Here is a 22,840-nt window from a genome sequence, read left to right as displayed (position 1 = left end):
TAAGGGGAAAAGGCAAGAGTTAACAGCTGCCCTACTTAAAAAAGATCCCTCACTAGTTAGAGCGGCTAGGAAGGACTATTTAAGGGTAGTGGCACAGGGCAAACGAGAGTGGGAAGAACAATATTGGCAGGACTTAAACTGTGCTGTCAGCATGAGGAATCCAAGGTTATTCTGGGACCTTATTAATAAAGCCAGGCAACAGAGCGCACAGCCACTAGCCACCCACATAACAAGTCAGCAATGGGTACACCATTTCTCGGCATTATACAGTGGAACTGAAGTCGCCCCTTGTTTAACGGCAGTCAGGGGTAGAGAAGGGGAACTTATAAGGGAGCTCGAGGATCCATTTTTGCCCTCGGAGGTAGTAGTGGCCATTAGACATCTGACCCCGAAGAAGGCGGCCGGCCCGGATGGGATACCGGGGGACCTTTTGATAAAGGAACCTAGGGCTTGGGCCGAGCTAATTGCCCTTATAATGAACCTCATCGCCAGGGCTCACCCCGTGCCAGATTCTTGGAAGGGCGCCGAGGTGGTCACTGTGTTTAAAAAGGGGGCTAGAGAGGACCCTGCCAATTACAGATCTATCAGTCTGATAGACGTGATTCAGAAAGTGGTTGGCAGGGTCATTATCTCAAGGGTTGGAGCTTGGATGGAAGAGGAACAAATCCTCTCCCACCTTCAAGCAGGATTCCGCCAGAAGGTGGGAACGATGGACCAGGTCTTTCGCTTTTTTGGGATCTATTGGAAGTCAGTCACCATCAAAAGGGGTAGCCTTTATATGGCTTTCATAGATCTCAAGACGGCTTTCGGCCTGGTCCCTCGAGCAAGGCTGTGGGAGATGTTGGAGAAGATGGGTTTCCCCGGGTTTCTTCTGAGTTTCATTGTAAGGTTCCACGAGGGGAATTATGCGAGGATCAGATGGGGCACCCAGGGCCAGTTGACAGATAGGGTGCCCGTGAGGAGGGGAGTACGTCAGGGATGCGTTATGGCACAGACCCTCTTCTCTCTGTTTGTGAATGGAGTGGTGGATCATCTGAGAGAGGAAGAGGTGGACGCACCATCCCTGGCGGGGGAAAGGATCCCCACTCTACTCTTCGCGGATGACACCATACTGATCTCCAAATCCCCGGTGGGACTCCAAAGGCTCCTACACCGATTCAGCACCTTTTGTACAGATAGAGGACTCACCATTAATACCTCGAAAACTAAGCTCACCCTCTAAAAGATTTAGAAATAATTTCACGCTCAATGGGGCACCTTTGGAGTTGGTAGATTCATTCGACTATTTGGGGGTTCGGGTAAATAGTCGGATGAATTGGAAGGACCATCTGGCTAAAATGTTACTCAGCCATAAAAGAGTGTCAGGGGTGACTCAGAGAGCATCGGGAGTCAACGAGTAAACCCGTAGCACCGGTCATGGCAATCTATGAGGGTCAGATCCTTCCGGCTGCACTGTATGGCTCAGAGCTGTGGGGGTTCGAAAATGTTGCAGAGCTAGTTGCAGCGGAAAACAAGTTTCTGAGGGACTTGGTGGCTCTTCCTGTTTCTACCCCGCTAATTCCATTGCGACTAGATCTGGGCAGGCGATCCTTTAAAGATCTAGTGCAGCTGCGCCCCCTACTGTTCTGGGTTCGGCTGCGAAGGACCAGGGAGCTCGCCAACTATGCTGCCGTGCTGGATGAACTAATTCTGCTGGACATCGATAATAAGATCGGGTGGTTGAGCAATGTGAGGCAGCTGGTGGTGCAATTGGGCCTGAGGGATGCGTGGGCGAGCCAAATGCCACCTCCTAAACCAGTGGTTAAGAAGATATACTGGGACTGGGTCCAGGCAGAGGCAACACGCAGTGGGGTTGGGGGCTTACTCACAGAGCGGTTCTTAGAGTTTAAATGGTCTAGGAAACTGGAACCCTTCCTCGATCTCATAACCAAGCCCCTGGATAGAGCCCTTTATTTAAAACTCATGTATGGGACCCTTCCGGTGCACGAGTTCACCTCAGGGTGGTCTAACGCTGGTGGTTCCCGCGCTCCTGCCCTGGATGTGCGGCTCCAAAGGAGTCTGTGGCGCATTTACTTTTCGCCTGCCCCGCTTATAAAGTTGCTAGGAAGGTTTGGTTGAAACCAGTATGCAAGGGGTTGGGTTTGAGGTGCCATAGGATGGCCCTACGAGTTATCACCACTGACTCGTCTTCCTCTGCCATGGTATGCGGGGTGGCTAAATTTCTGAGCAGTGCATGGTTGACTCGTATTAGGAGGATGAAGCAACACTCTCCCTCGCCTAACAGCTAGCTGGCCCCTATTGGCTGGACGATATGTTGAGATTAGTACGGCTTTTTGTAGTCATTCCAACCATTATGCAACAGTGTACTGATGTGAATCTTGGTTGAGGACTCATATATATTACCCAACGTACTGTATAATGTATAATGTGCAGGTTTCACTTTTTTAATAAGGAAATTTTATTGTGCTAGGTTTTATCTAATGTTTTATTTCCCTGTCTTTTTAACTAAAAGTAATGTATAACTGTATGAAATGCTTTCTTTTATGGTGACATATTTTACCGAATAAAGATTTATACTACTAATAATATGCTTTGGTTAGTAGAATTAACATACACCAATACTGAACAGTGTGCCACAGGGATGTCTTCAGTAGCTCATCATTCCTCTTCAGGCTTGTGGATGTTTGATTCAATTTGAACACGTCATGGAATTTTGAGCTGGAGTTACTTTGTGATCTAAAGTTGGGTACATTGCGGTGTATTGTTCGTTAAGATGTTATCAATTCTTGAAAATCAATTGTGTACTGATGACCAATACTTAAAATCCTTCAAACTGGGATCCTGCACTGTCCTTGGATCAGGAAGCGGAAAACTCTGCAGCGCACATAGAAAGAGGAAAATGTCTCTTAAGACACAAAAACAATATTGCCTGCAATGGAGGCACCCTTGCACCATTTAGCAAGGGTGCCTACATTGGCACCAGGTTGCCGTAACAGAGCCAACGCAGGGTCAAAGGACAAGAATGCCCCATATTGCTTAAATTAGGTGCATTCCTGCCCTTTCACTTTGGCGTAGGGCAGCGTAACAAGGTTCCTTGCTGCACTGCCCTACATCAAAATGGCATAAATGAGGCCCGTAGTGCTTTTGATGTTCTACATCTACAGATTGCATTATTACAATTTTGCTTCCACGGATACGTATCACATCACTCACAGTATGTTATACTTAAAACTGATTTGCCTAGATTTAAGTCACTCCCTTCACTTGTGCTTTACTTTAAACATTTTAAGGAAATTCGTCACAGTTGTCTGTCAAAGATGTAAATGCAAACAAAATATTCTGAAAATGGTCACAGATCTATACAGTTGCATTACATTTCACACTCAAAGAATGTAAACCTCATTGTTAATACCTCATCTCGAATTACCAGTATCGTGGTACAGTTTCTCCAGGATTCAGGATTACCGCCCCATGACAAGGTTTTCACCACACAAACCATTATTTGTACACCGATCCCTGCATTTTTTCAACATACAGAACACTTTTCCATGTACACATTTCAACAGTTTTTTCCTGGTGTAATATGCATGGAGGAAAAGTAAATCGAGAGTACAATTTTGTTGTAAAAAATTGTAATCCCAAAATTGGGATTTCCTCAAAACCTGTAATGAGGACCTTATGAACACCAGACGTCACAAGGGCACATTAAGTTTCTATTTCATTTAACGTTTCAATTACTACATTTATTTATGGCCACCTTCAGAGAGCTGATTAACCAAACTTTGCCTTACTTTCTTTGTTTTGTCCATAGCCTTTAGAATTGAAATGTTGAGGTCTTCCAAAGCAGCCAGAACGTTTTCATATTCCCCTAAGTGTTGCGAAAAATAGTCTGAAATAAAAAAAATTGTTTTAGTCCATTTTGTGTGTGTAAAAGACATGCTCCAGTTAATAATTTACGCACAAAAGGGAGCAATCAGCAGATATGACAATGCCCAACTTTCAAATACAGCGTGCACATGCAAGACTTGCAAGTTAGAGCAAATGTCATGATCCTTAGTCTTACAAAAATGAAAAATAAAGGTGAATGTCACCGCATTTAAGAACTGAAAAAGACAAAATCTGCTCAACTAATCTGTTGTTTTTTTATTTTGTTGTGTGCAATGAAGCATGTAAATGAAAATCAACAGGGATGTACTGCAAAAAAGTAATCAGAGACAAAGGTGGCAAATAAATATTCTAGGAAAAGGAAATACAATGGGAGCAATTCATGAAACCATAAAAATGTATGTAAAAGAGTATTACAAGGGTACTATATTACAAACTCCAAAATGCCTTTAGATAAATATCACCATTCAGCAGCGGGCACATAGGTATTATCAAATTAAGCACTGCCCATATGAAGTCTTCCAAAGTCTTCCCATAACTCACCCATGCCTAATGTCTATGTAAATGAATGTAGAGTGGACTTTGTCAGATGTCCTGTAGTTGGCACCCCATATAGAATACTGTGAATAAATGACCCAGTACCAGTTTAAATATGACGCATTGCTGGAATCAAATGGAACATGGTATTTTTCAAAACTGCATGTTGCACTAACACAGTATTCCTCATCTTTGATGCATATTTTGTATTGAGCAACAAATACATTCATTTCATAAAAGTCTATAATCCCCACTACTAAAGGAGCCCAAACCCTGGAACTATTATGTTGTAATATATTATAGGCTAATTATAATATTGGTGGTCCGGGGGACCGTCAAACACGCAGTGGTGGTGCGGCTACTGCGGCAGCGGTGGTCCAACCGCTTCATTACGAGTGGGCGGTTTGGAAGCAAGACTGCCAGGGAGCCGCACTCCCTGGCAGTCTTGCAGTGGTCTTAAGCCTGTAATATGCTTGGCGGCGCCGCTGCAGCACCACCAAGCATATTACGAGGTTTCCTCATCACCAACGTTTTCATGGCGATGAGTCCACCATGAATAGTGTTGGGGTTTGAGTTTGAGTTTGAGTTTAAATCATTTCTAAAGCGCGCGTACACCTGGCGGTTTCATGGCGCTGTGGTTTACTGAGTCTCAGAAAACGGGGAGGGCCGGGGGGCAAAGGGAGGAATTATTGTGGGAAAGCTTGTAGAAAGAGAAAGGTTTTTAGTGCCTTTCGGAAGTGAGAGTATTGGGTGGAGGATCTGAGGTGGGCCGGGAGAGAATTCCAGAAGGTGGGGGCGAGTGTGGAGAATTTTGAGCCTCCCCACTTTTTACGCCGAAAGCGGGGAACTGTCAGCAGGTGTTGGGAAGATGAGCGCAGTTCCCTTGCGGGGGCATAGGCTTTAATCTCCGAGGAGATAAAGGCAGGGGCGGAGCCTAGCTGAGTCTGAAACGTGATACAACCCATCTTGAACTGGGAACGCTCACGGATAGGGAGCCAGTGCAGGAATTTTAGAAGTGGGGAGAAGTGATGGGATTTGGCCAAGTTGTAGACTAGACGGGCGGCCTGGTTCTGAACCAGCTGTAGTCGTCGTACGTTGTATGCGGGCATGCCGCAGTATAGAGCGTTGCCGTAGTCTAATCGAGAGATGACCATAGCTAGTGCAATAAGTTTTAGGGCAGAGAAGGAAACTGGGCGGGAGACCTTGCGGATAGTGCAAAGTGAAAGAAAGGAAGAGGACACCACTGAGCTCACCTGGGAGTGCAGAGTGAGTTGATCGTTAAGCTTGATACCGAGCGTTTTGACGGAGGAAGAGGGGGACGGAGGGTGAGGTTCCGTGACGATCGTAAGTGGTGTTTTCGACTCGCACGAATATGGTCGAGTCTGGTATCTATGAACCGCAAATGACGAGTTTAGTGGGTGTACGCGTTTTCGCTGTGCTAGCCTAAACCGTTCGTTTGTTTCGTGGGTTTCTACATCCGAGCCCACGGGTTCCATCTTAGATACGGCATCCATTTTGTTTCTTGCCCTCAAGTAGCCAGCGAACGGACGCTGTCCGCTTCGCGACCCTGGGATTCCCAAGACTCTTGCGGAAGACACGTTTCCTTTGAAAGTGTCTTTATGATGAGGGGGATGACACTGTAAGGCAGATGGCCCCGCTCGAGGCACATCTTGCCTTGTTGCTCTATTGTCTCAGGCGTGCATCTCATTAGGCACGTCCCTTTGATGCCTGTAGCTCGTGTTTCCCCAATTCCTCTTTTACACCATTTCCGATCTCCCCACTGTTTCTGTCTTCCTCTGCACCTGTTTTCCGTTACTTCTTCGATCTGTTTACTGCCAATTGGAATGTACTAATGGTGGGAAGATGTGTTTTACAGTTGGGAACTAACAAATGTTTCTGTACGTATGTTCCGGGCCCTGAATGCATCAAAGCAATCCCTCTTGGAGATTACGATGGGAACCGAGTTGTAAACCTTTGTGTACAATGTTAACCCATGAGAGAAATGTGTATAAAAGGAGCGACCTGCAGTAGCAATTTGAAGCAGACTCCTCGAACCTACACACGCTGTACTTCTTGTGACTCCTGTGTTCCCTGCAGTAATAAACCTCGAATCTTTGACGCCGAAGGAAGTGTCCCGTGTCTCTGTCATTTGTACACTGGAACAGGTTACCCACGAAGGTTTCAGGTGTTGTCCCCTGGCACCGCTGGGTCTTAGAATAACCCAGTCCTTCAGTTGGCGCCCAATGTAGGGCCGCATCAGTGGTACCGGTCCAAGCCCGACGATCGTGAGGAACTTCGTGTGAAATCTCCAAGGGAAGGTGCACCCCGCTTCATCGATCCTGTTGTCGAAACAAGTGGCCCGATGACTTTTCCTGCGAAGATTCCCGCCTCCTGACGGCTGCGACGGACTGCTGCCCTGACTGTAGACCTGTTTTGGCGCCTGGCGTAGACCTTGGTACAGCGAGACGATTGACGGGCCTTCCTGGTGACGCCATCGATCTTTGAGTTAAGTATTTGTGGGTCGCTCCCAGAGTCCTTAGTTGTGGTTGCTTAGTTGTTGCATGGTTCCATTGCATTTGTGGTTCTTAGTACTTGGTTCTTTGTTGTGATATTTGACGTCTGCAGTCGCCAAAAACCGAGGGTTTTTGCTCTTTACAGGGACTTGGTAAATCCCGTAACCCTTGAAGTTTGTGAAACTCGGCTAGTGTGCAAGATGCCTGGTCGCAGTACTTTGTTCAGTTGTTTTAGAAGTTGTGGTGCGGATTTCCAATTGGAGGACTCGCGTCCGATACCTCCGATTGGAACTCCAAATTATGAGTTGTATAGCAAGCATGGGTTAGGTCCGATTACATTCAATGAGTGTTGGATGCGCTATACTAAAGATGATGGTGCCCTTAGTTGGCCACCTCACGGTAGCTTTGAGACCCCGATTCTAGATAATCTTGAAGCCAAATTGTTTAAAAGGAAATCAAGGCCGGCCATGTTTGATTCCTTTCGGTTGTGGCGCAAAGAGGCCAAACAGAAAGAAATCAGACAGATTAAACGTAATCAGAGAGATGGAGTTGTTACCACGGTAGGGAAAGCAGAGCAGTTTCAGCGAGATAAGCAGGAAAAGGAAAAGGAAGTTTTCGATAGATTGCAACGTATGTCTGTAGATAAGTGCTATCCCGCTTTACCGGCGGATACGGATAAAAAGGAGGAAGGTACCGAGGACCCCTTAATGTCTTATCTTATGAAGTCACCACCTCCGTATGTACAGGGTACCACCGCTCCTGTGGTTCCCCCTGTTCCTGCTCCCCAACCAGCTCCTGTCCCTACTGCTCCTCCACTTGTACTTCCTCATACTCCTGCTCCCGCTGTCTCTACTGTTCTGGTTTCTCCTGCTGTTTCCTCTGTTCCTGGTACTTCTCTTGTTACCCCCTTGGGTTATTCTACTACCCCGTCTACTGGATGTCGTGTTCCTTCTGTAGCCGCTAACTTTTTCAATTCTCTTGGTCCGATTCTTGAGACCGCTGGTTCGGATGGTCCTCAGAGACGAAGCCAGCTTCCCGGTAGTCGGGAACGTGACTGTCTATATGATATGATACTAGCTTGGATGAAATACCCTATTAGAAATCCACCTCGTGTGGTACTTGACACGTTTTCTCAGTTCAATATACAGACACAGAGGTTCGTATTTGAGGAAATGTTCAAAGCTTTGCGAGATCTAATATCAGTTGATGCACCTGAGGAAACGATGTCTGCTCTAACTAACCTTCAGCTTCAGTTTTCGAGCGGAATGGTAGTGGGCAGCAATGTTCGACGTGCTGTCGAGCAGTTGCTGTCTTTTCGTCCTTCTATAATGCCTAGAGCATTGTTCGTGGAAGACATTGAAGGACCGCTAGGAGCACCTGGTCAGTATCCCATGCGTGAAGTTCCACCAGTGTGGATGCCAGGTGATAATGCTCGAGTTCCACCGATTTTGCCGCATTTTCAGAGAGTGTGGATCCATCGATCAGAAGTTTTGCAGGTAAAGCAATCTTTGCCTGACCCTCGCAAAAATCCTGCAGGGTATTATAAAGAATTATCGCAGCTCGTGGATGCTACGATAATGAATCTTGCCGATATCGATATGCTGTTTGGCAATATCGTTCCGCAACCGGTATGGGCAAAGATTCGTCAAGAAAACCATTCGGCGGAATTAGGTGGTGATTGGGCTGCTCTTATTGCGGCAGATACACGACAAGTTGGTGGGGCTAAACCTGAACAGCTTATTACCGATCTCCCTCAGAGAATCATTACCCTAATGAAAACGCTTATGCCAGCTATGAAAGTAAATTGGGATATGTTGTCTGCTTGCAAACAGAAGAAGGACGAGAGTGTCTCTGACTTCTTTACGAGATTTGAGGAGGCATTCATCGATCATAGTGGTCAGGATATGGGTACCGAGGGTGGTCAGAGGTTGTTCGTGGACAAATTTGTCTCTAACTTGTTGCCTGACTTGAGCAACAAGTTGAAAAATTCTGAGAGTGCATGGGCCGTTTCTACTTCTGCTCAAATATTGGCCACAGCACAATATTATGAGAACAGAGAGAAAGAAGAGAATGATCGCGCTGATAAGAAGACGAAAGAACTCAAAACGAAAGTGTTGTTACAGCAAGCGTATCCTCCCCGTTCGAATCAAAACGATTCACAACAGCGGAATAGGTCACAGTCTCAGTCGAACAGATCGCAATCTCAGAATGACTCCTCTTCTGATAGATCTTCGTTAGGGTACAATCAGTGTGCCTATTGTCGGAACGAGGGTCATCTGAAATTCGATTGTCCGGTTTTGCGTGATCGAAACAGCGGCAATTCCTCTAGAGGAGGTCGTAGCGGCCCCCAACAAGCGTCACGTGGTAGAGGTCGTGGTGTTCAAACTGATCGTTCTAATAACACTTCCGATTCTAACAACTGTTTTGATCAACGTGGATCATCGCAAAGCAGATCTGCTCAGTACAATGTAGACGATTATTATGTTGATCACAATATTGATGTTGGTAATTACTAGGACAGCCATGAACAAAGAGAGGGAGTAGTATCAGTTCCGGTTGATCAGAGAGGGCCTTACGTCGCAGTTGCCACCTCGGGCGTCGTTGAGCCTTTTCTGTTGGACACTGGTGCAGCGAAAAGTTCTATCATGCATTCGAAACTCCCTGGCGCACCTTTGTCTGGCTTAACAAATGTTTCCGTTGGATTCTCTGGCGCCCCTGTTAGCAATCCGGTTTCGTGCCCTTTGCCCCTTACAATTGGGCCTCGTGAGCTGAAAGTTCCGTTGATTTTGACCACTGGTTGTGGTGAAAATCTTTTGGGCCTGGATTTGCTAAAACGTCTGTATGCGACTTTGTATTGTTCTCCTGCGGGAGTAAAGCTTACGTTGGGTGAGAGAGTTATCTCTCCTATGTACTTGTCTCTCGATAAGCTTCCACCGGAATTGAGTTCTCTTCCTGCATCTTTGTGGGCAACAGGTCCCAATGACGTGGGCCTGCTTGATATCTCCCCTTATGTTGTTCACTTGAAACCTAATGTGCGTTTGCCACGTATTCCCCAGTATCGTATCTCCCTTGATGGTGAACGAGCACTGTTAGCCATCATCTACGATTTGATTGAGAAAGACGTTATCGAGGAGACTTGGGGAAACGTGTGCAATAGCCCTGTACTTCCCATTTTGAAGCGCACTGATCCATCGAAACCCCCTGTTTATCGTTTTGTCATCGATTTACGGGAGGTGAATAAAATTGTGGTTCCTCAGTTCCCCGTGGTGCCCGACATCACGGCACTACTAACTCTGATTCCAGCCTCTGCATCTTGGTTCTCTGTGATCGATCTGAAGAATGCGTTTTTCAGTATCCCGATTGCTGAGGAAAGTAGAGACCTTTTCGGTTTCTCTCTTGGTGGCCGCAGCTTCCGGTTTAAACGTGCTCCTCAGGGCTACTGTGAAAGTCCATCAATATACAGTCAAGCCTTGAAGGGCCAACTTGATGCGTTTGTGTTGCCGGCCGGTGCGGCCTTAATCCAATATGTCGATGACTTATTGGTGGCTGCAGACACTCAGGACATTTGCAGAACTGCAACGGTGTCGTTGTTGCAACATCTCTGTGACTTACATCACAAGGTGTCACCTTTTAAGCTACAATATTGTTGTCAAGAAGTAACCTATCTAGGTAGGGGTGGGCGGAAAATCCGTTCCGCTCGCGGATTTTGCGGATTTTCGGGAAATTCGCAATCCGCGAGATTCGCGAATCTCCCGCAAAATCCGCAAATCCGCGAGCAGCGGATTTTGCTCGCACTGTTCGCGTGAGTTCGCGCCCCGCGAATAAGTGCAAAATTGCAGAAATACGATTTTAGCAAAACTGAAAGTAACTACTTACCAGGTTCAAAAGTTCAGGCTCATCATTAGTAGCCATTTCCTGTAGTGCTTCCTGAGGGGCCCCTCCAGAGTTCAGTTGCCAGTTGAAACTATTATGTGACCCTGCTCTGAACCTCAGAATAGTTACACATATGCCACAAAGGTCCTGAATTACAGCTAAGGGAGACAAGCAGCCAGGCTGGAAGTTAAAATCCATTAGTCAGCCCCTAATTCATTATTGTCAGTTGGGGCAGGGCAGGTGTTGTAACAAATTTTGCAACAATGAAAGCACTTAGCAAGTGCAAAAGATCACTAATCAGGGCGCACTAAGGAAGCAGGTGCCAGCTAAAAAAATATTCTGTGACACATTAATCAGCCCCAAATTAATTCAGGTCACTTGAGGCAGGGAAGGTGTGCTTTGCTTTGCCGAAAATAATGTACACTGGACAACCAGAGGGTGTGGTGATGAAACAGAGGGTGGCATGGGTGGGCCAGAGGGTGGCATGAGTAGTCAGAGAGTGGCAGTGGTGACAGAGAGTGGCAGTGATGAAGAAGAGTGTCCCAAACAGGCTGGACACGTAGAAACAACAAGTTCGCAAAACTTGCGACCCGACAGGTAAGTTCGCAAATTGCGAAATTGTAAAAACCCTCGCGAACTGGCAGAAACATGGGCGAACACAAAAAAAAAAAAATCCGCAAATTCGCGGGAATTCGCGGATTTTGCGGATTGCGAATCCGCAAATCCACAAAATTCGCGAACGCGAGATCCGCAAAATTCGCCCATGCTTATATCTAGGTCACTTATTGTCAAAGGAGGGAAGAAGGTTGACCCCAGAGAGAATTGCAGCGATTGCTCGAATGACTGTGCCAACAACTCAGAGAGATGTGCGTGCCTTTTTAGGTATCACGTCATACTGCAGGCAATTGATTCCGAATTTTTCATTGCTAGCGAAACCATTGGTGGCTCTTACGTGCAAGGATGTTCCAACTCCTTTGCCATGGACGGAAGAATGTCAGAAAAGTTTTTCTGAACTGCGTGACGCATTGTGTTCGGCTCCTGTGTTAGGGACCCCTGACTACAGTAAGCCGTTTACACTATACGTTCACGAGAGGGAAGGTTGTGCGTTGAGTGTTTTGACGCAACAATTCGGTGGTAAGCAGCGTCTATGTGCATATTTTTCCTCGACCTTGGACCCAGTAGCTAGAGCATTGCCGAGTTGTCTGAGGGCAACAGCGGCAGCTGCGGTGTCCATCCGACAATCTGCAGGATTGGTCATGGATAATATGCTTACGGTGAGGGTTCCGCATGCAGTTGACACTCTCTTGAATCGTACCAAAACTCAGCACTTGACGAGTGCAAGGTTGTCTGGGTACGAATTGACGCTTTTGGCAAGTCACATTCAAATAAAACGCTGTAACGTCCTGAACCCGGCGACTTTGTTACCAATCAGTATGGAATCAGATGAAGTAGCAGCTCAAGACTGCTACTTACGAACCGAAGAGGAAACCAAAGGTCGTGTAGACCTGAAAAATACCCCTTTGGATAATCCCGATGGGACTCTGTATGTGGATGGGTCATGTTTTAAATTACCGAATGGTGATGTAACGACCGCGTATGCTGTAGTGACATTGAGTACGGTCGTGGAAGCTGCAAGATTGAATCAGAATTCTGCTCAGGCTGCAGAGCTGATTGCTTTGACTAGAGCGTGTGTGTTGTCAAAAGGGAAACGGGTGAATGTGTTTACCGACAGCCAACACGCTTTTGGCGTCGCACATAGTTTTGGACGATTGTGGCAAGAGAGAGGTTTCATGACGTCGCATGGCACTAAGATTCAGCATGGACAGCTTGTGAATGATCTTTTGGATGCACTGACTTTGCCTAAGCAGGTGGCGATTGTTAAATGCAGTGCGCATCGTAAGGTGACGGATGATGTTGGCCGTGGGAATGCGTTTGCGGATGAGACTGCTAAGGAGACTGCCCGGAACCTTAGCACGAGAATGTATGTGACGAGTTCGGTAAGGTGGCCTACAGAGACTGGCATGTGTGAGGACACCATCGAGAGTGTGAAAGCGATTCAGAACGAGGCCACCGAGACTGAAAAGACGAAGTGGAAAGAGAGTACGGGAAAGTTGGATGCGAATGGCTGTTGGGTTGATTTGTCGGAGCATAAGAGATGGATGTTGCCAGATGCGTATGTACTAGCCGTTGTGACGATGGCACACGGGTTAGCGCATATTAGTGCGAAAGGTATCTGCAAGTTGTTGTCCCCTGTGTGGAAGAATGACGGTATTACTAAGTGTGCTGAGAGATTGGTTAAAAATTGCATGATATGTATGATGTACAACCCTGGAAAAGGAACCCCTACACCTCCTGGCCATTTTGCTCCCCCTTCATGCCCCTTTGAAGTAATTCAGCTAGACTTCATCCATATGGAGCGATGCAATAACCTGAAATACGTTTTGGTTGTGGTTTGCGCATTCTCCCGTTGGATTGAAGCCTACCCTCTCAAAGACAACACTGCTATGTCCACTGCGAAAATCCTACTGAAGGAATACTTTCCTCGGTATGGAATGCCACGGATTGTATGGTCTGATAACGGAAGTGAGTTTGTGGGGAGTGTGATGAAGAATGTGTGTAAGGGCCTTGGAATTACTCAAAAGTTCCATAGCGCCAACCATCCTCAGTCAGCGGGTTTGGTCGAGGGCTATAATGGCACGCTCAAACTAAAGTTGGCGAAGATTCAGGCCACCACTGGTCTCTCATGGCCTGACGCTTTTCCCCTAGCTCTATTGTCAACAAGGGCGACTGTACACTCCCGGGTAGGGCTCAGTCCCTACGAAATAGTGTTCGGCCGTCCTTCGAATGTTTGGGGGGTCCCTAGACCAAGTGTGTTTTCAGACCTTGAATATCCAATGTTGATCGATTATCTACATGATCTGACTGCTAAACAGAGGTTAATTCACCAACAGGTCTTTGAAGCATTGCCGACGCAGACGGAGGGTCCAGGCCATCAGCTCCAGCCCGGAGACTGGGTGGTGACGAGGAACTTCGGAAGAAAACGCAACCTCGAACCTCGCTTTACTGGACCCTACCAAGTCCTCCTTGCCACGAGAACTGCTGTTCGTCTGGAAGGCCGAAAACACTGGGTGCATGCCACCCATACTAAAAAGGTTCCTATACCTTTACCAGCGGACTCGTGGGTGAGGAAGGGCATTGCCTCGTCTGAAACTGAAGCATCGCAAACCTTTGTACCTTTCAGCGACGCTCAACTTGTCGGAGAATCCTCAGTGCAGCAGAAAGACATTGTTGAACATTTGCCATCACAAGATTCAAGATCTGAACGATTGACTGATCAACAGAACTCTGTTCCCTTATCAGATCCATTGTTTGACGAACAGACACGTCCTGGGAGAAGCCGTTACTCTTTGCGATCTAATACCAAGGACAAATACATTTTTGTTTCTGTCCCTCGACATCTACGTTACCCTTTTGCCACGATCAGTCTAAACACACGTACAACTGTGATTTTTGTAAATACTGAGTTTTTTTCACATGTGTTTTTGCTTCCCCAGCTGAGAGACTTTGTATATATTTGTGAATTAAAATACCTTACATCCAGGTGAACCGTAGGGCCGCGCGTGTACTTCCTTCTGGTTAGTAGGTCCAGACACTAGGTCAGAGACCGTCGGTTCCTGGGAACTCCTGGGGATTGACTACTGCTACACAGAACGAAGTGCGTCAAGAAACGTTGCGGACGGTTTTAGGGGATGGCGTTTTCAAAGCTGATGGACTTGGAAAAAGCTCAGGCGCAAAGATTCAAACTGCAACAGATTACTCGTACCAAATGCTTTATGTTTCAGGTGTTCCTTCTGTTTCTAATTGTTTCCTCGTTATTGGCGGGTGGGGTGTATTATATGATACAGTACTTCCTACCTTCTGCCATACCTACTCCTACTTCTGAACCTCAAACTACCTCCACTATGTCCTCTCATTCCTTCCATATCCTACCCCAACATGAACAGGCTAGACGTGCAGAATTCAGAAATAATTCCTTCATTCAGCTCCTTCATCAGCATCAGTTAGTGGTTAATACTACTAATTGTTGGGTGTGTGGGTTAATGCCACATACCACTGACAAGGGAATTCCGTATCTGGTCCTTCCTTATAGTTCCCAGGGTTCAGCTCGAGCATTCCAAACTATGTTTCGAAGTGCACTAGATTCCTACCCCAATCGAGAGCTACGTCCCCCGCACTTTGGTCCCGGTCCGTACCACAAGCCTTTGGCTATAGCGATCGCTGATTTAGATAGGGATATCTATGAGCCGTCGCTCATTCCAGAGGAAGAGGTGCGAGCCTATAGGGATCTGAGTGAGGCTGAGTATAGTGCGCTCGTGGGTGAAAGACAGCTTAGAAGCTCGTCCCCGATATGGATCATACCCCACCTTGGTAATTTCTGTTTAAGAAGTCGTGGCCGAAGATCAAGAGCATATCTTGGAGAGAGTGCTTGCTCCGAGACGTATGTCTTACCGATGCTCTCCACCCCTGTGTTTCTGGCTGCCAAGGGTACGTACTTTGTCTGTCATGATCGTGCGTATACATGGTTGCCCTCCGACTTTGCGGGCACATGTTATATTGCAAATTTGTTGCCTCCGACGTTTACCGTTGATGCAGACTACCACAAGACTAGAGTTGTGAGGGGCGTGATTAGCGAAGAGGACACTGCCGGTCAAGAGGCAGGAGACTTTTTCAAAGGTTTCTTTCCGTTTTGGGGGCCTATGGTCAATAGTAGGAACCTGAGACAGTTGACTCGAGTGGTGGAATCGACAGCTAATATCACTGCCAGTGCCCTTGGTAATATCACTGCAGAACTTCAGGCGGACAGGCTTATGACGCTACAAAACCGTATGGTTTTAGATGTTGTTTTAGCAGATCGAGGTGGAGTATGTAAGGTGATCCATTCGAGCTGCTGTATTTTCATTCCAGATAACGCTCCGACTGTCTATCAAGCCATCTCAAAGTTGCATAAGATCTCTGAGTCCATACACGTGGACGTAGGGGTATGGACGCTACTTGGGTGGTTTTGGGGCTTGATGTTGACTTGGGGTTGGAAGATTCTGATGATCATCGGGGTTGTTGCAGCATTTCTATTCACGTGTTGCCTTTGTGTGCAGTGTGGTCCTGCCTTATGTGGCCTCTGTGCTACAACGTGTATGAGACAGCCGCCTGTTTCCAAGGGAGCTCAGTTGGATAGAATGATGTTGCAGCAGCATCTAGATGGTCTGATGAATATCGAGTATGATTCCGACTAGTGCTTGCCTACATGAGGGCAAAAGGAGCGTCTGAGGTTCCGTGACGATCGTAAGTGGTGTTTTCGACTCGCACGAATATGGTCGAGTCTGGTATCTACGAACCGCAAATGACGAGTTTAGTGGGTGTACGCATTTTCGCTGTGCTAGCCTAAACCGTTTGTTTGTTTCGTGGGTTTCTACATCCGAGCCCACGGGTTCCATCTTAGATACGGCATCCATTTTGTTTCTTGCCCTCAAGTAGCCAGCGAACGGACGCTGTCCGCTTCGCGACCCTGGGATTCCCAAGACTCTTGCGGAAGACACGTTTCCTTTGAAAGTGTCTTTATGATGAGGGGGATGACACTGTAAGGCAGATGGCCCCGCTCGAGGCACATCTTGCTGTGTTGCTCTATTGTCTCAGCCGTGCATCTCATTAGGCACGTCCCTTTGATGCCTGTAGCTCGTGTTTCCCCAATACCTCTTTTACACCCTTTCCGATCTCCCCACTGTTTCTGTCTTCCTCTGCACCTGTTTTCCGTTCCTTCTTCGATCTGTTTACTGCCAATTGGAATGTACTAATGGTGGGAAGATGTGTTTTACAGTTGGGAACTAACAAATGTTTCTGTACGTATGTTCCGGGCCCTGAATGCATCAAAGCAATCCCTCTTGGAGATTACGATGGGAACCGAGTTGTAAACCTTTGTGTACAATGTTAACCTATGAGAGAAATGTGTATAAAAGGAGCGACCTGCAGTAGCAATTTGAAGCAGACTCCTCGAACCTACACACGCTGTACTTCTTGTGACTCCTGTGTTCCCTGCAGTAATAAACCTCGAATCTTTGACGCCAAAGGAAGTGTCCCGTGTCTCTGTCATTTGTACGCTGGAACAGGTTACCCACGAAGGTTTCAGGTGTTGTCCCCTGGCACCGCTGGGTCTTAGAATAACCCAGTCCTTCAAGGGGGACCGAGGGAGGGGGGCCAAAAGAGGGGAGACCAGAGACTGGTGCAACCACCTGTTAAAACCAGTTCGGTTTTATCTGGGTTTAATTTCAGGTGGTTGTAATTCATCCAGTCCCGGATGAAGATCATAGTAGATTGAAAGTTAGACATGGAGTCAGGGGATTGAGATAGGGAGAATATAAGCTGGAGGTCATCCGCATAGTTATATACAGAGATCTTCATTTGCTGAAGAGCAAAGATGAGGGGGGCTATGTACAGATTGAACAGTATTGGGGAAAGGGAGGAGCCCTGAGGGACCCCACATAGTACCTTCCGTGGATCAGCCGAGAAGTCGCCCAGGCGCACCGCTTGGGCGCGGTCCCTTAGAAAGGAGGACAGCCAGACCAGGGCCGAACCGCCGACCCCGGCCGCCCTGACACGGGAGAGTAAGATGGAGTGGTCCACCGTGTCAAAGGCGGCGGAGGACAAGAGGGGTTGAGAAAAGAGGGAGAAGGGGGAGGGATATTGGCTTTCATTTTTGCGATCTTGTCCAAGAAATAGGTTTTCAGGGAGTCGCATAGAGACTGTGACGGGGGAGGTTTGAGGGTGGTTCTGTCGGAGTAAGCGAGATTGTGGACTATAGAGAAGATTTCTCTGAGCTGGTTCTCGGCGGCTAAAATTTTTTAGGAGAAGTAGTCCGTTTTGGTGGTCAAGATAGTTTTTTTATATTGCGACAGGAGGGAGGTGTACTGGGCTTTGAGGTTGGGACAGTAATGTCGTCTCCAGGCTCGTTCGGCGTGGCGGACTGTAAGTTTTAGGGCCTTCAGTTCCTCATTAAACCAGCGGTTGGAATCGTTCGCCCGTCTGGAGGAAATTCGTCTGAGAGGAGCGATCGAGTCGCAGCCTGACAGTAGCCAGGAGTTGATGGAGTCAGCTTGTGCTGAAATAGGCAGACCGAGTAAATCTGGGCTGGAGGAAGAGAGTGTGGTGGCCAGTGAGGCCGCATCCACACGGCCCCAAGAGCGTGCCCAGATGTTTTTGGGAAGCAAGGGCTTGGTGACTGGGCCAAGTTGTAGGGAAAAATAAATCAAGGAGTGGTCGGACGAAGAGCAGGGAGAGGTGGAGAGGGACGCTATAGGACAGTTGAGGGACCAGATCTGGTCGAGGGTGTGGCCCTGAATGTGAGTAGGGGTGTGGACATGAGAGTCAAAGTTGAGGAGAACGAAGGGTGTCCGAAAATTCTTTGGAGGTGGAGCATTCTGCTGGGTCAGAGTGCCAAAAGTTGAAGTCGCCTAGCACCATGATGGGGTGAGTAAACTAAGGAGGCCCTACAGGATTTTACTCGGAATACAGTGGGTGGTCTGAATACAGGTTTGGGGATCTTTGAGTGGGGCGCTGGCATGGTGGCCCACTCCGAGACTGCCAAACTCGTAATCAGTCCCTTAATGTCGAACAGGGGTTCTATGGACTACTCTGCTTCTCCAGAAAGCTCCCTGCCTTGCGTCAGTGTTCCTGAAATCTGGAAATACTTCTAATTGTTCTGCTTATGGGAATACTGAACCCTTTCCTTGCTCACAAAATGCTAACCGTTTGCTGAATGATAAGAGGTGGGTTCAAGAGGTGGCAATGTAAAATCGAGGTTATGTTACTGTCAAGTGCAGGATGAATGATATAGGCCAGGAAATATTGTGAAGTAGAAAATAAAAGAGTTATAGATTGCCACCTGGCCTGATGAACTGAGATCACCACCTAAAGTATCGAAGAAAGTAAGAAACCTCTGAATGACCAGGGACTCCAAGCTGTCCATGAATGCCCAAGTGGACACACTAGCAAGATCAAGCTTTGTTACTATAAAAACTCTGCAATGAATCTTTCCCCATTTGGGATTTCAACACAAGGTCCAAGCTTCCATCTCACTTGTTCTGTCCAAACTCGATTACGCCCAAACCTCTACCACGGATCACCTTTAATGATTATGAAAAGACAACAACGGACTCAGAACTTGGCTGCCAGACTACTCTTGCATATCAAACCGCGAGACTTCTTCTCCCCTGTGTTGAAAGCCCTGCATTGGTTACCGGTTGCCAGAAGATCCATGTTCAAGCTGCTTTGTATCACCCACAAAGCGATACATGGAATGGGACCGCTCTTCATCAGGAATAAAATCACCAAACACATTCATCATAGGAACCTCAGCTGAAAATCCCAAGATACAAGAAAAAAACCATAGGTGGCACATCCTTCTCTGTTCAAGCAGACAAAATATGGAACTCCTTACCCCAACATAACATCCACCGACAACCACCTCATCTTCAGAAAACTACTCAAGAATTGGCTCTTCCCCACATAAGCCACATATGCAAACAGAAAGATATAGCATATCCCTCTGTATATAAGCATTTATTTATACTATAGATGTGTACCTCTATATGTGTTTTGCGTTGTATAAACATGTCGATTAAATATATTAAAAAAATATTTTTTTTAAGTACAACACTTGAGTTTATCAAATGCATATACAATCTACTTATACTTCCTTCCTTTATGCATCTATATACCTTCAATGTACTTGGATCTATGTATTTATTACTTTCCTAAAAAAAACATATTTAATGCACTATTCTATTTCTCACCCTGTACCTCTATCAATATATTTAATCTACATATACTTACTTCCTTTATTCATCTATAACCTTTCCATGTACTTATTGATCTATATATTTATTAATTTCTTCTAATTTAGCATACCTAATGCACTACCCTATTTCTCACCCTATACCTCTCTCAATATACCTTCTATCGCAACTCTCGCACTCATCTCAAACCTCTTTCTGCTACTCTTTTCGATGCACTACCCTATTTCTCATCCTATACCTCTATCAATATATCCTCTACATCCACTCTCTCATTTATCTCAAACCCCATACCACTACCATGACCCCCAAAATAGCCCTTTCTATACTCTCTCTACTCTACCCCTCGTACCATCTGACACCTTTATTTTACTATACTGATCCCCAAAAACAAGCCTTTCTTGATCTCTCATTTATCTCAAACCACATACCACTACTATGACCCCCAAAATAGCCCTTTCTAGACTCTCCCCTACTCTATTCCTCCTTGCACCATCTAACACCTTTTTATACTATACTGATCCCCAAACAAGCCTTTCTAAATTCTTCCCTCTGGCTCTTTCCTGCCACAACCCTTTTTACTCATTCCAAGTCGCCCACTACTGCTATGACGTCACCCCCCAAAAAATCCAAATCCTTCACTCTTCCATCCCTCCCCTAATCTTAAAAAAAATAAGAAAAAAAACAGACTAACATGCCCACTTGTCAAATTTCTAATTTCAGTATACTAATTCACCATTAATAATTTATGGGTTCCGAGTAGCATGCTACTTACTGAATAAAGCGCTTCAATACCTCATTAGAGTTAGCAAGCACTAGAGAAATGCAACCCTTTTACCCTCTTCCATCCCTTCGCTATCATTCTCAATCCAAATAACTGACTAATATTCACCACTCAAAATACTTTCATATTTCACCGTACTAATTCAACACTAATCCTTTATGGGTTCCGGAGTAGCATGCTAGATATATGTGCAAACCTCTGTCCCTTTTCAATCCCTCTGCTACCCTTCTCAATCCAAATAATTGACTAACATATCATCCACCACTCAAATTACTTTCATGTTTCACTATTCTAATTCAACACTAATCCCCTAATGGGTTCTGGAGTAGCATGCTACTCACCAAACAAACTTTAACTTAACAAGAGCATTAACTTGGTTTGCTGATGAGGTACTACAGACAGAGGCATAGACAGGAATATTAGATTGGGTCCTCAGAGTAGAGAAGGATTACATGGCCAGTACTAGCTGGATACTAAGCATGGGCGGAAAATCCGTTTCGCTCGCGGATTTTGCGGATTTTTGGGAAATTCGCAATCCGCGAGATTTGCGAATTTCCCGCAAAATTCGCAAATTCGCACGCAGCGGATTATTTTTGCGGCGCGCGGCGTTGGTGATACAATTTTTGCGGCGCGCGGCGTTTATCATCGTTTGCCGGGTTGTTTTTCTCGATAGTTTGCGAGTGCTGCGCCATTTTGGATCTTGCTGTGTGATCCCGCGGGAATTGGCGAGCGCGCAACGTCATCGCGGATTGCCAGCGAGAGTTTGTCAACGCGAGTACGGCGAGATCACGTCTCGCGGTACTTCGCAATTGCGAGATTTGAGATGCGGCGAGCGAAAATATAAAATTTGCAATTCTGCACAAGAAATCCACCAGCAAGCAGCATAAACCTTCTAGAAATGATGATTTTTATCTGAATAACTCCTTGGGTTGACATTTGCCTGCACTTCTTTAGCGAGGAGTCCATTTTGGGGAGGGGGGGAGGGGGGTGGGAGGAAGGAAGTGCCCCACGGTCTTCAACTTCCTGTTCCTGTTCAGCAGGCTCCTCCCAGTGCTTTGTCCATCTCCTGGTCACTTTTCATTTGGATCTGGAGCTGGAAGGATTACTTTTTGTGGATGCTGCTGGATATTTGGATTTGAGGCCTTTTTGACTTTCTTTGGATCACTGTTGGATTAGAAATTTTACAAGTAAGTTTGTTTGGGGCATTACAGTTGCTGCAACTAAAATTTTGGAATTTTCGATTTTTGGGCTGTTTTGGGGCCTTTTGCCCAGGGGTACTCAGTGGTGGGTGGACTGAGTCTTTCTGTGGGTTGTCTTGAACTTAAACATCATGGAGGCCATGGATGGATTGGGATTGTGCTGATTTTTCAGTGATTTTCGTTTTTTGGGGCTGTACTTGTGGCCTTTTCACCAGGGGTATTTGAGTCTAGCATGGGCCTAGTCTTTCTGTGGGTTGTCTTGAATTTACGCATCATGGAGGCCATGGATGGAATGGGATTGTGCTGATTTTTCAGTGATTTTCGTTTTTTGGGCCTGTACTTGTGGCCTTTTCACCAGGGGTATTTGAGTCTAGCATGGGCCTAGTCTTTCTGTGGGCTGTCTTGAACTTAAACATCATGGAGGCCATGGATGGAATGGGATTGTGCTGATTTTGCAGTGTTTTTCGATTTTTGGGGGTGTTCATGGGGAGGGACAGGCCATGTGGCTGGTGGCCATTTTGAGTGCAGCTACAGGCACTGGCCATGTGCTGGCAGGCAAGTGGCCATTTTGAATGCAGGCTTTGTTGTTAGGCCTGCAACCATTTTGCCTACTTTTCAACCTTTATTTATGCCCAGGGGTAGTGAGTCTTGCATGGGCCTAGTCTTTCTGTGGGTTGTCTTGAATTTAAACCTCATGGAGGCCATGGATGGAATGGGATTGTGCTGATTTTTCAGTGATTTTCGTTTTTTGGGCCTGTACTTGTGGCCTTTTCACCAGGGGTATTTGAGTCTAGCATGGGCCTAGTCTTTCTGTGGGCTGTCTTGAATTTAAACATCATTGAGGCCATGGATGGAATGGGATTGTGCTGATTTTGCAGTGTTTTCGATTTTTGGGGGTGTTCATGGGGAGGGACAGGCCATGTGGCTGGTGGCCATTTTGAGTGCAGCTACAGGCACTGGCCATGTGCTGGCAGGCAAGTGGCCATTTTGAATGCAGGCTTTGTTGTTAGGCCTGCAACCATTTTGCCTACTTTTCAACCTTTATTTATGCCCAGGGGTAGTGAGTCTTGCATGGGCCTAGTCTTTCTGTGGGTTGTCTTGAATTTAAACCTCATGGAGGCCATGGATGGAATGGGATTGTGCTGATTTTTCAGTGATTTTCGTTTTTTGGGCCTGTACTTGTGGCCTTTTCACCAGGGGTATTTG

At 46.4% G+C, this 22,840-nt stretch overlaps 1 protein-coding gene across 1 annotated transcript in view; it reads right to left on the bottom strand.

Moving 5' to 3' along the window:
- Positions 1-22,840, bottom strand: part of NECAB1 (N-terminal EF-hand calcium binding protein 1) — a 1,444,409-nt gene that overhangs the window by 627,995 nt on the left and 793,574 nt on the right. Inside the window, exon 5 of the mRNA XM_086967008.1 lies at positions 3,792-3,889. Within this exon, the coding sequence (XP_086823134.1) occupies positions 3,792-3,889 (98 nt within the window). The remainder of the gene's footprint in view (positions 1-3,791; positions 3,890-22,840) is intronic.

Source organism: Lissotriton vulgaris, chromosome 4_1 (genome assembly GCF_964263255.1).
Source record: "Lissotriton vulgaris chromosome 4_1, aLisVul1.2, whole genome shotgun sequence".
NCBI classification, from domain to species: Eukaryota; Metazoa; Chordata; class Amphibia; order Caudata; family Salamandridae; genus Lissotriton; species Lissotriton vulgaris.
The sequence above is the reverse complement of the archived record's forward strand: the minus strand, read 5'-3'. Positions and strand labels throughout refer to the sequence as shown.